At 29.2% G+C, this 13247-nt stretch overlaps 1 protein-coding gene across 1 annotated transcript; it reads right to left on the bottom strand.

Annotated features, from left to right (window-relative positions):
- Positions 1 to 6999: 6999 nt before the first annotated feature.
- On the bottom strand, positions 7000 to 8288 carry LOC105955462 (protein VERNALIZATION 3). Its single transcript, XM_012979188.2, has 4 exons — positions 7984 to 8288; positions 7817 to 7878; positions 7533 to 7573; positions 7000 to 7435 (listed from the first exon to the last, which is right to left on the bottom strand). The coding sequence occupies exons 1-4, from the start codon at positions 8179 to 8181 to the stop codon at positions 7203 to 7205; spliced, it is 534 nt and encodes a 177-aa protein (XP_012834642.2). The 5' UTR covers positions 8182 to 8288; the 3' UTR covers positions 7000 to 7202.
- Positions 8289 to 13247: the final 4959 nt, after the last annotated feature.

Consider the following 13247-nt stretch of genomic DNA (forward strand, 5'->3'; position numbering starts at 1 on the left):
AAAAATCGAAAATCAGATTGTTATAAATAAGATCTAGGAGAATTTGATGAAAATCGATAATAATATTTAAAATAATATTTAGGAGATAAAAATCGAAAATAAAATTTAAAATAATAGTTAGGAGATAAAAATTGATAAGAAATCGAAAATAATATTTCAAATAATGTTAATGAGATAAAAGTTGATAAAATATGAAAATAATAATTAGAATAATATTTAGGATATAAAATATGATTAAAATCATTCCGTAATAACTCCAATTCCACATTCATACCACTCCTCTGTATTATATTGAACCATATAGGTTTCCTTGATTGCTTCAAGCGTATATTGACCAAACTGATGAATTGTATTATAAAGATGTTTAGGTATGTTTCTACATAAATAATCTTTAGCGCATATAAGATCCTTTCCAATTAATAGTTTGATTAAGTTAGGTGTCTCATAAAATATATTAGACTCATCGAATTTTGTAGTTCGATCTTCAATATTCATCTGTAACTGAAAATTATTATTTAAAATAATATTTAGGAGGTAAAAATTAGATAAAAATCAAAAATAATATTTAGGAGACAATAATCTGATAAAAAACGAAAATAATATTTAGGAGATAAAAAACTAATAAAAACATGATAAAACTCGAAAAAAATATTTAAAATATTATTTAGGAGATATATATTTGATAAAATTCGAAAATAATATTTAGGAGTGAAAAATCTGCTAAAAGGTGAAAATTATATTTAATATTATAGTTAGGAGATATAAATTTGATAAAATTAAAAAACAATATGATTTATAATAATATTTAGGAGATAAAAATTTGATAAAAATAAAAAATAATATTTAGGAGACAAAAATCTGATAACAATAAAAAATAATATTTAGGGTATACAAATATGATAAAATTCGAAAATAATATTTAAAATAATATTAAGGAGATAAAAATTTGATAAAAATTGAAAAAAATTACAAATATGACATTAGGGTTTCTTAGGGTTGCCGTAGCGTTTCTTTCTTTTATATATAAGATATCTATGAGATAAAAAATTGATGAAAATCGATAATAATATTTAAAATAATATTTAGGAGATAAAAATTTGATAAAAAATCAAAAAAAATAATATTTAGGAGATAAAAATCTGATAAAAATCGAATATAAAATTTAAAATAATAGTTAGGAAATAAAAATTTGATAAAAATCGAAAATAATATTTCAAATAATGTTAATGAGATAAAAGTTGATAAAATACAAAAATAATAATTAGAATAATATTTAGGAGATAAAATATGATTAAAATCAAAATTATTATTTAAAATAATATTTAGGAGATAAGAATCGAAAATAGTATTTAGGAGACAATAATCTGATAAAAAACAAAATTAATATTTAGGAGATCAAAAAACTAATAAAAACATGATAAACTCGAAAAAAGTATTTAAAATATTATTTAGGAGATATAAATTTGATAAAATTCGAAAATAATGTTTAGGAGATAAAAATCTGCTAAAACTTGAAAATTATATTTAAAATTATAGTTAGGAGATATAAATTTGATAAAATTAAAAAAATGTTATTTATAATAATATTTAGGAGATAAAAATTTGATAAAAATAAAAAATAATATTTAGGAGACAAAAATCTGATAAAAATAAAAAGTAATATTTAAAATAATATTTAGGGGATACAAATATGATAAAATTCGAAAATAATATTAAAATAATATTAAGGAGATAAAAATTGAAAAAAAAATTACAAATATGACATTAGGGTTTCTTAGGGTTGCCCTAGCGTTTCTTTTTTGATAAAAATCGAAAATAATATTTCAAATAATGTTAATAAGATAAAAGTTGATAAAATACAAGTAATAATTAGAATAATATTTAGGAGATAAAATATGATTAAAATCAAAATTATTATTTAAAATAATATTTAGGAGATAAAAATCGAAAATAATATTTAGGAGACAATAATTTGATAAAAAAACAAAATTAATATTTAGGAGATAAAAAAACTAATAAAAACATGATAAACTCGAAAAAAATATTTAAAATATTATTTAGGAGATATAAATTTGATAAAATTCGAAAATAATATTTAGGAGATAAAAATCTGCTAATAAAAGTTGAAAATTATATTTAAAATTATAGTTAGGAGATATAAATTTGATAAAATTAAAAAAATGTTATTTATAATAATATTTAGGAGATAAAAATTTGATAAAAATAAAAAATAATATTTAGGAGACAAAAATCTGATAAAAATAAAAAATAATATTTAAAATAATATTTAGGGGATACAAATATGATAAAATTCGAAAATAATAGTTAAAATAATATTATGGAGATAAAAATTGAAAAAAAAATTACAAATATGACATTAGGGTTTCTTAGGGTTGCCCTAGCGTTTCTTTCTTTTATATATAAGATATATTGTTACTTATAGATATTGGATGGATATATATACATAAATAATTGGGATAATGGCAAATATGCCCATAATAAGGGCACTTAATTAAAAGAGGGACATCCAACTGTTTTGTCTTTCAAATAAATCCAACCTATTCAAACTTATATGCAAATAAGGAAAATCCTTTTATATATACCAAAATTACCCCCAATTCATTGAAACCCAATTTAACTCTAATTTCATGATTTACACCTCAATTTAGCCCAATTTCATCAATTAACCAATTTTAACCCTAATTTCAATTTTGACCCCAATTTTGACCCGCCACCACCGGAGACCGCCGGTCGCCGCCGTTGACAGGCGTTGACCGCCGGGTCTCCGGCGTTGACTTTTTTTTTTTTTTTTTTATAATTTTTTTTTTCTTAAAAAAAATATTTTAATTAATATTACTGTCTTGGCTGCTAAATTACTTTATTTAAGTGTCGGAGACAGTAATTTAACTGTTAATTGACTCTTTTTTTTTTTCTTCAAAAATATTTTAATTAATATTACTGTATTCGTTGCTAAATTACTGTCTCCAGCAGTTATTTAACTGTTGGAGACAGTAATTTAACTGTTAATTGACTTTTTTATTCTTAAATTTTTTTTTTAATTAATATTACTGTATTCGTTGCTAAATTACTGTCTCTGGCAGTTATTTAACTGTCGGATACAGTAATTTAACTGTTAATTGACTTTTTTTTTTTTTTCTTTTCCTTAAAAAAATATTTTAATTAATATTACTGCCTTGGATGTTAAATCACTGTCTCCAACAGTAATTTAACTGTCTTAGACAATAATATTACTGTTCGGAAAAATAATATTCATAATATTAGTGTCCCAAACAGTAATATTACTGTCTGAGACAGTAATTTAGTAGCCAAGACAGTAATATTAATTAATTTTTTTACTAAGAAAAACAATTGAAAAAAAAAAGTAAAAAGAAAAAAAGTCAACGCCCGAGACCGGCGGTGTCCGGTGGTCAATGCTGGAATCTGGCCGGAAAAAAAATATTTCAGAAAAAAAATTATTTTCTGAAAAAAAAAAGTTTTGGGGGTTAATGTGATATATTTGTTTAAATTTGGGATCAATGTGTAATATTAAAGAAGTTAGAGTATAATGGGTGGAATTGATAAGAATTATATTATTGAGGGTATTTTAGACTAAAGACATGGGGATGGACTTAATTGAGAGACTGTTTTTTTTTTGGACCAAAATGCATTTAAGTCCCATGTGATGGGCCTTTTGCCATTTGCCCTAAATAATTTGTAATTGGTTGGTATATTATCTACTATTATATATTGATTTTTTATTTACAATATTTATATATGGACATTAAAACATAAATTATTTCCACCTTTTAAATTTAACTTTCTATTATAATTTATCCTATAAAATATTTTTCACAATCTCAATCTCTAATCTCTATTAAAGGTTACGATAAAAAAATAATATAACATAAAAAAGAAAGTATTTATTTTCTTTCTTCTCAATGTTTAAAATTTTCAATCTATCGAATTTCTATGTATTTGAAGTTTTTTTTTTAAACACTTTTACTTATTCAACTAAATGTATACTATATTACAATTTATTTTACATAAGTTTATGAATATTGTTTTGACAACAATATATATTACCCATTACTTATTTGTGTTGGTTTTCTTCATAAATATCCCTAAAAATTTCGGGGGCGCTGCCCCCAAACCTTCGCCATATTTTTATTAACTCTCTAAAGTTTTTGGCCCCCCCTACCGAAAAATCCTGGTCCCGCCCTTGGCCTCAAAGCATTGCTCTGTCAAAAGCTACCTCTCGTAAGGAGTACGACTCTCTTCCGTTTTAATACGAAAACGCACACAATACGCATCGCCCCTTTTGTTTTCCAGCACCGATTTTTTTTACGAAATTTAACAAGGATGATGATTTTCACTACAGACAGCATGTGTTCATGATTTCGGCTGGGTTTTTCTTTTGTTATCTTTTGGGCTTCGTAATGTCTAAAAACCACAACCAATGATTTCTGGATGGCGTTTCAATTTTTCGGGCCTAAACAATCTATTTTTTTAATTATTAATTACAATTTTTTTTTTACTTATTAATTACAATGTATTATGGGCTTCGTAATGTCTAAATGTACGTGCACAAGTTGACTAATTGATAAGGCCATATCGCCCATATGGGCTTAGCCCGCATAATTAAAGTGAATTACACCATAAAAGCCGAAGAAAGGCGGCCTAAAATTAGAAGCCCAATTAAAAAGCATATGAAATCCAGACAAGGAGAAAATGTCGTTAGCACCTTAAATCGTATGACGACAAAGACACGAAATTATATCATAACGTGTTCCTAAGAGACCTCGCGAATCGGCGTTTTAGGCGAACAATATGCACATTTCATTTTATTTTTCTTCTAAAAATATAAGTAATGCGCTAAAAAGAAAAATGCATGTAAATTGCCCCCACACAAGACATTTGGATGACGAAAAGTGGTAGAATTGGATCAAAAAATGCAAATTCTGCTTGTTATGTATATCACTTTTTTTTTTTCAATTATCAAAAAAAAAAATACGCAACACTTTTTGCTTTTGAGTACTTTTCATGAATTTCAAAATTTTCATGTATTCGAATGTTCTTTTATAAATCGAAAAGTGGTGGTGCGATTTGGACAATTTTGCCAATGATAAAATAATGTTTCGTTGTTTTTTCTAAGATAGAAAGATGCATATGATGTGGTCTACAAATTATACATTATTTTATAAATAAATCACAATTTATTTATGGAATAAAGTGTAAAAGTGTTCACTTTTGGCCTTTTTGCCAATTAGATATGGTGAATCAATGTAGATTTTGGAGTACATGATCAATTATTATTTCATCAAAACATCATTTTTTTTCAATTTCTTTTTTGCTATAAAGTATACATTAAATTTATGTTTGCTTATAAGTATATACAATTATTTAAATAGTTAAGGTCTCAGTTCAGTTACATAAATCGGATTAATATGGATTATCCTGTATTGTATTAATTTTGTGTTGACCGAGTAATTAGTCGATTAGTAAGACGTTTGCACAAACATCTTTCCACTTTGCACCCCAAAAAAAATCATTCAAATTGCAACCTAGTTTTAAAAAAAAAAAAATTAGTCGAGTAATTAGTCGATTAGGTACGATATTTAAAAAAAAAAAAAAAACAATTAGGCTTAATTCCACTTTGCACCCTCAAAATATACCATTTTTCCACTTTGCACCCCAAAAAATAAATCATTCAAATTGCAACCTAGTTTATTTTTCGGCCACAGTTTCCGTTGTTGAACTAATTTCTGATAGCCCAACAAAGCTCGAAAATACATTAGCAATTTGCACCTTGAAGAAAAAAAAATCAATTGAATAGACAAAAATGACCATGTTGACAATCATAAAATAAGTAAACGACAGAAAATTATGTCCAGAAAATAGACTAGAGTGCACTTTGAATAATTAAACATGTTTTGAGGGTGCTAAGTGCCATAAATTATTTTTGAGGTGCAAAGTGTGAAAATAGTATATTTAGAGGGTGCAAAATGAAATTAAGCCAAAAAAATAATTAAAATTTGGTACTACATTCCATTGTCCAAAAGCATTTCCATTTAGAGATGAAATCGTCATTTTTTTTTACATAACATCCTACAAAATTAATCACATAGTATATTCACTACAACTTTTATTGAATAATAACATATGCTGACCTGAATTAGTTTGAATCTTGACAATCAAACATAATACTGACTATCTAACTCGTATAATCTAGTCAAAATAACTTAATAATGGCAATCAAACTCTTAAAAAAAAAAATACTATCGATCAGTATTATCAAACGAGACCTTCAATTAAAGTTTTGGTAATCATATAATTAATACTAACTTTTAATACTAATATAAGGTAATATATTTTTTCAAATGAATTAATATTTAGGTACATATAGTTTATAATTTGATTTATTTTCTTCATGTAAACAAAAATCTATGTTGCACGACACGGATACGTGGACACGGCGATACACGGATACGGACACGGCGATACGGCATTTCAAAAAAACTAGGACACGGACACGCGGGGGATACGCGTAAATATAAAATATATAGGGGTATATATATAAATTATAAAAATATAGGGTTACATTTATAAATTGTAAAAAAATATTTACAAGTAGCCAAATCGCATAAGAGAACCGCTTGCCCTAGCTGCTCGTGTTCTTTGTAGCCGTCGCCGCTAGAGTTTTGAACTTTTTGGGTGGACTCTCAAAGAAGATAGAGGAAAATGTGTATTACAGAGAGAAGAAAATGCGTAGTTTTTTATTAGGGCTTTCTCTTACAACATAAGAGCCGTGTCCTAACTTTTAAAAAATTACAGACACTGCCCGACACGAGTGTCCTATTTTTAGCAAAATTACAACACGGCCCGATACGGGTGTCCGAGAGGTGTCCGGGTGTGTCCGAGTGTCCAAGTGTCGGATACGGGGACTCTTCACCTTCTAGAAGTGTCCGTGTAACATAGACAAAAATGAAACATAAAGAGAAGTAGTAAAATTATTACCATCAACCATTTATTCATTACACGATATTACAAATTACAGAATAGTACAATATTATTTCTCCATATATATAGAAAGCTGGCGTACGCAGCTTCACTCTTACAAGCTTTAGCCCATTTCAATGAAAATATTCTCATACATGCATATTGCATAATCAACTTTATTTTTTAATAATAATAATATTTGAAGTTCATAACTGTACTGGTCTTCTCCCACCGGTGCCGCTCTCCCTCTGGCAGTTAAAGTAGACCGCCGCCACAGGGGATCCAAGATTGTAGGTCTCTGCAAAGTCCCTGGTGTTGAAATTCTGGCGCCACTCCGGGGCGTACACCGTCTCCCGCCCTAACTGGCGGAACAAGATGAAGATCATACGGTGAATCCCCATCGAAGGCCGTGGACTCTCGTAGCACACGATCTCTTGCCCTTCAATACATTTATTTATTTATTTAATTGTACGAATTATGAAGACCATTTTGTAAGATATGAAATTTAATAAATTACAAAATAAAAGAACACTAACCAAAGTTTGTCCCAGTGGATCCAGGAATATCCGTAACCATCCTACATTAAAAAAAATATATATCAATTGAAAAAATTAGTTAATACAATTGAAAATGAAGAATAATATTTATATACATGCAATCCACATGTATATAATATGTAAAATAAAATATAAAAATCCTCTTATTTCTTGAATTAATTCTTATATATTGTATACGTATAGTATTTGTAATTTGGGTACGATAATTCGAATGTATATATATATTATTCTATGTATACGAATAGTAGCAAAAATCGTCTCACCAGTGCAGATATTCTCTAAGATTAGGATCACTAGGACTCGGGGCATCGGGATCCACCATAACCTACAAGGTACGAAAAATAGCCATACATATACGTACCGTAAATATGTGTAAATTAGGTACGTATGTATGTGTAAATTAAACGAGGGGAAAAAAACAAAGAATTACCAAAGTATAGAAGGTACGAAAATCGTCCCCTCCGATATCAACCCTAGGCTGATTCACAATGTACGACGGCCTGAAATCGCCACCGTTATTCACTTCTCTGTTATTATAAACAATTCTAAGCGTTATGGACGCTGCGAATTGATCCAATACATCCCCTATCACACCCCCAACGACTAGTGGGTTTCTGTCTCTTGGCATAGTGTATATATAAATTAAAGAAAGATTTATATATTAATTATATATATAGAGAGAGAAAGAAATAAATATCTTGAAAATATCTTTTGCTCTCACCTTATAAGTTGTACATTTAGATCACAATCTATAGGAACTATTTATAGTTGCACAAAATGTAATGGCCTAGAAAGAAAATTGACAAAGAAGATTCTTCTTTATTTACGAGTTATATTCTGGGGTCCAAAGAATCCATATCCTAGTCATCTATTATTTAATTATTTGACTTTAATTGAATTTAAGTTAGCTAAATTTGAGAGGTATATACAATTATTGCACATTATAAATATTGTAAAATGATATATATGTAAAGGGAAATCAAATACATGGACCTGGTTGCATATGCTGATTGTATGGTAGAAGAGGAAGATTCGTACTGCAAAATGATTGGGCCTATTTTAAAAGGAGTGGGTTTATTTAATTAATACAGCCCGCCTCAAATACCAATCCATATCGAATAAAAATGTCCACCCGGTTGCCGATCTTTGATAATTGGGTTAAATTTTTATTAAAAGACTCAATTTTTCTTTTTCGTTTTTGTTTCCGAAAAAAAAAATTTGGATCCGAAACGAGCGGTTTTCGGGCGAAACGCTTTAGAGGTGATCAACGAAAACATCTAAGTGAGTTGTCAAGTGTATAAATTACACTTAGTTATATGTACTTTCGATTGGACTTTTGTTTGAATTAATACTATAAATGCAGGTGAAGAATCGGGAGTTTCGAGATCATGAAAGACAAATGGGATGAAACGACGTGAAAATCGGAGAAAACTGAACTTATTCTTTTTTAATAACATAAGTACTAAACTCGTAACCTGAGATTTCATTAGAAAACCCTATATATATGTGTGTATTAAATTTCTTATTTATGCAAGTTTGATAAATTGTTTATTCTTCTAGTAGTTGATTTGTTTGAGGAGCATAAAAGTAGCTAACCGACGTTTGTTATCTGTGATTATTAGAATTGCATCGAAAGATCGTTGTAATAGGTAGACGGTTGGTAGAAGAACCAATTTCATATGTTTGATGTTTTTGGCATGAATATAGGATAATCCCATCTCTCTCTCTCTCTCTCTCTCTCTCTCTCTCACACACCTTTATTCCTTGGGTAGCCATAATCGGAACTTGTTCTTAATGTTGCATGTGTTCATCGATTATCCTACAATGTTTAAAGAAAATGAGAAATCCATCTTTTATGATAAGTTTCTTCATGGGACGTGTTTGGAATATACATGAGATTCCGACTTTCGATCCGATTTAAGTTCGGAAAATAATTCCAACCTTATTCCGAATATTACACTTAAATACCAATATCATTTTATATTTTAGGCGACCAAAAATTAGAAATTTCCAAACTTCGCCGATTCCGACCCGAAATTTTTCAATTTGAACAAGTTTTTTCGTTTCAATTTCAATTTTTTTAACTAGTTTTTCACATCCGAAAAAAAAAATTCAGAATTTTCCTGAAAAGGACTAATTTTGATCCTATCGGTTAACGTTTACATATAATCTTTGAGTTTATTAGCATTATAAATATTATCCAAAAAATACTGTAATTCATTTTTTAGCACACGAATCCAATATGGTCGAATGTGAAAAAAGTATTTTTTTTTTCTTTTTTTTTTTAAATGTATTATGTTGGTGTGGTACGTATACATAAATGAAAAGGTGGTGGGGGCAAATTGGACAATGTTGCCAAGAAAGAAAACAAGATTTTGCGAAGATAGAAAGATATATGCACGTGATGTGTGGTCTACAAATAATATATATAAAGCATGATCATTTGACCAAGTAAATTTTTTTTCTTCTTTTTTTTGGGAATAAAGAGGCACGTGATATATGTATTCTCTTATGGCCTTATTGGATGTAATTGGCAGTTGGCACCATAGATTTTACGAGTTAGATTTTATGGTGAATCAATTTATATTTTGGAAGACAACAATTTCGGTGGGAAAATAACGACTAAAGGAATATTAAATTTTTATTAGTGCACAATGCACTATGAATATAAATGTTTGGAAAACACAAAAATATACTAATTGAATACACTCCGCTAGCGGATCGCCGGAGCCATGATTTTAAGTTCGACGAAGGGGCCGGATGCATTGAAAAAAAAATCTGAGAGGGGACCCTTAATACGATTGTACATTTTTTTTTTAATATATTTTTATATAAATTAATAGAGATTTGAGAAATGTTGGGGGACCATGGCTGCCTCTGGCCATATGCTGGCTCCGCCACTATAGTATTAAAATCGACGATAATATTTTTTTTAATTTTTTTTTTTGTAGTATTTCTATTCATTGTATACACCGCAAGTTAAAATTTTAATTAATTGTCAACCATTCGACAAATTTCTCATTGATTATCAATTTCTTTTTAGTAGTAAAAGACCGATCGGTCGAAAAATTAGGTGATTATTTGTTTTTGAAGAAAAATATATTTTTGAAGTAATTTGAAGACATATATATTGTGTGTGCAAATTATATATTTTTTTTTAGAATTACAAGAGTATGGATCTGAATACATCCCCTGCCACCCCTTCTAGCACTAGTGGATTCCTATCCGTTGGCTTTGTGTATAAAGATATATAGAATAATAAAGAATATATAATTTGCACACACAATATAATCTATCATGCATATGCACAATTCCGTACGTGCTGCATTTTGTATACTCCATGCACCATATATACATACATACAACATGTACCTTGTGTTAATTACACGGATGAGTCGTTGCACTCAATCTCCAGACGCCCTGTTTGGTGGTTCAATGTCAACTTTCCGGCCAAGAAGTCGTATGGCAATTGGCACCATCACTTTTTCCAGTGCGTTCTTGAGCCTAGCGGCAACCATTTCTGGTGGGAAATCGGCGTTGGCGGGGAAGAAATGGACCGTTTGGACATGGAAATTGAGGACTTGGTCGATATTTGACAAGAAAATGGACTTGCTTTCAGTTTGTTTGGAGGGGTATATTAGGGTTGAGTCTTGAATTGCCACCTTAAGATCTTGGATGGCGGTTTGAACAGGTGGTGTTTGGTACAAGGTTTCCATCATATGCTCAAATCTATTTTGGGTGTGTGTGTTTATATATATAATGGTGTGTTTGTGTGTTTTATTTAATTTCTTCATTTATGGTAGATTTTGGGTATTTATACTTGCAAATGTTTCAATCAGAAGATCCATGCAAGCAACTCATTAACTACGTCCCAACAAACTCAAGAGTAAATTAAAGATAAAAACAATTAAACTATTCAATATATATATATATTTATTTATTACATGAATAATCACTAGATTACCATTTATTTGTTTCAATTAAGAATGTGCTAACCAGAGTTTAATTTTTTTTCCATGCAAGCATTAAAATTGATGGCGCATTTATTAAGTGGTTGAGGGGGGTTTCCTTAAAATTGAATAGGAGTGCTACACAAGTTGGTTGGATGAATTGTGTTGTCTAAATTTTGCCAAGTGAGCTTTTATTTTTCTCCACATCATCTTTTCTTGCTATTGCTATTATGGTATTAATTATGCCTCCATATTAGGTACAAATTAAACTACTATAAGGAATAGGTTCCAAGGATATTTGTAATTAATCATCTAAGAATTGAGTGATGTTATTGCTAAAACAAACTCAGAGCTCCAAATCGTATGAAATCGCCATCAAAAGAACGAGCTCAACGAGAGGAACTCAACGGCAGTTATAAATCCTACAAGCTATATATATATATATATATATATATATATATATATATATATATATATATATTAGTTATAAATATGTGTTATCAATCACATAACAAGGTAAGCACTATTTAGGCAATTAATTAATATTATTTGCTTATATTGTGATAGTTTTCTGACTTGAGCGTCGGAGCACAATCGTCGGGCCACCCCCGGCGTGTCACCTAGTGTTTTTAACTGTTTTGTAGGTTAACGAGTGGAGCGATCCCTTCGACTACCTCGGACGCGTGGCAAGGACTCTTGGCATTCCCGATATTGGGCTTGAAGATTCCCGGACTTAGGAGACCTGTGGGCTTCAAGACCATTGGGCTGACCCAACATTTTGGAGCAGCATCAATATATATATATATATATATATATATATATATATATATATATATATATATATATATATATATATATATATATATATATATATATATATATATATATATATATATATATATATATATATATATATATTAGCTAAGTTGAAGTCCTCCCAAATAAGTATACCTTAATTAATCTCCAATAAAATGGATGTAATTATAAGCTGGAAATTAAAGCTGAATTTAATTTTGATGAACAGATGCATGCATGCATGCATGTGTAATCCAAAAGGTACGTACATATAAAAAGTTGAAAATTAGTGACTCTTAATTAAGCAGAGAAAAGATTCAACTAATAGGAACACTTTGGCCCGGCCCCTTTAAATAAAGATTGAAGCTACATAGTTAGGTGCTCAATATATATAACGATGAATTGAATTACCAACTCATTACTCAATCCATATCAATGCTTCTACATATGTCTGTAACAGGACGAACATAAAATATAATTTAAATCAAGTCCACGCCGAAAGCAATTCTCGAATAGGAAAAATCCATTCGAAAATATGTCCGCAGTACAGCTGCATGCGTGCACCGACGAGGGACCTTCTCATCCTTTAAACATCCGTACTATAAGCAACTATAGTTGCCGACAAGAAACTATAATCGAACATCAAAGTCATAAGTACTGTTATTTAACCTACGAATAACCATATCCGATCCGATCCTCCAACTGTGATCGATGTATACATCATACAGTTAAAAGCATGATGTAGTTCTTCTTTATGAGTCAATTAGGGTTGAGACAAGTTTAAGGATAACGTATTTGCTGCACAACAAATACGTTATCTCTATGCATGTATTATGTACAATATATAAACAAAATGAAGTCGTTTCGTATGGCGGGGCCAAACGATCGTTTCACGACTATTAAATAAATATGAACCTGTTTTAGACCCAAACACCTGGATTTTTTTTAA

This window comes from Erythranthe guttata, chromosome 6 (assembly GCF_056151865.1).
Source record: "Erythranthe guttata isolate IM_541 chromosome 6, IM_541, whole genome shotgun sequence".
Lineage (NCBI taxonomy): Eukaryota > Viridiplantae > Streptophyta > Magnoliopsida > Lamiales > Phrymaceae > Erythranthe > Erythranthe guttata.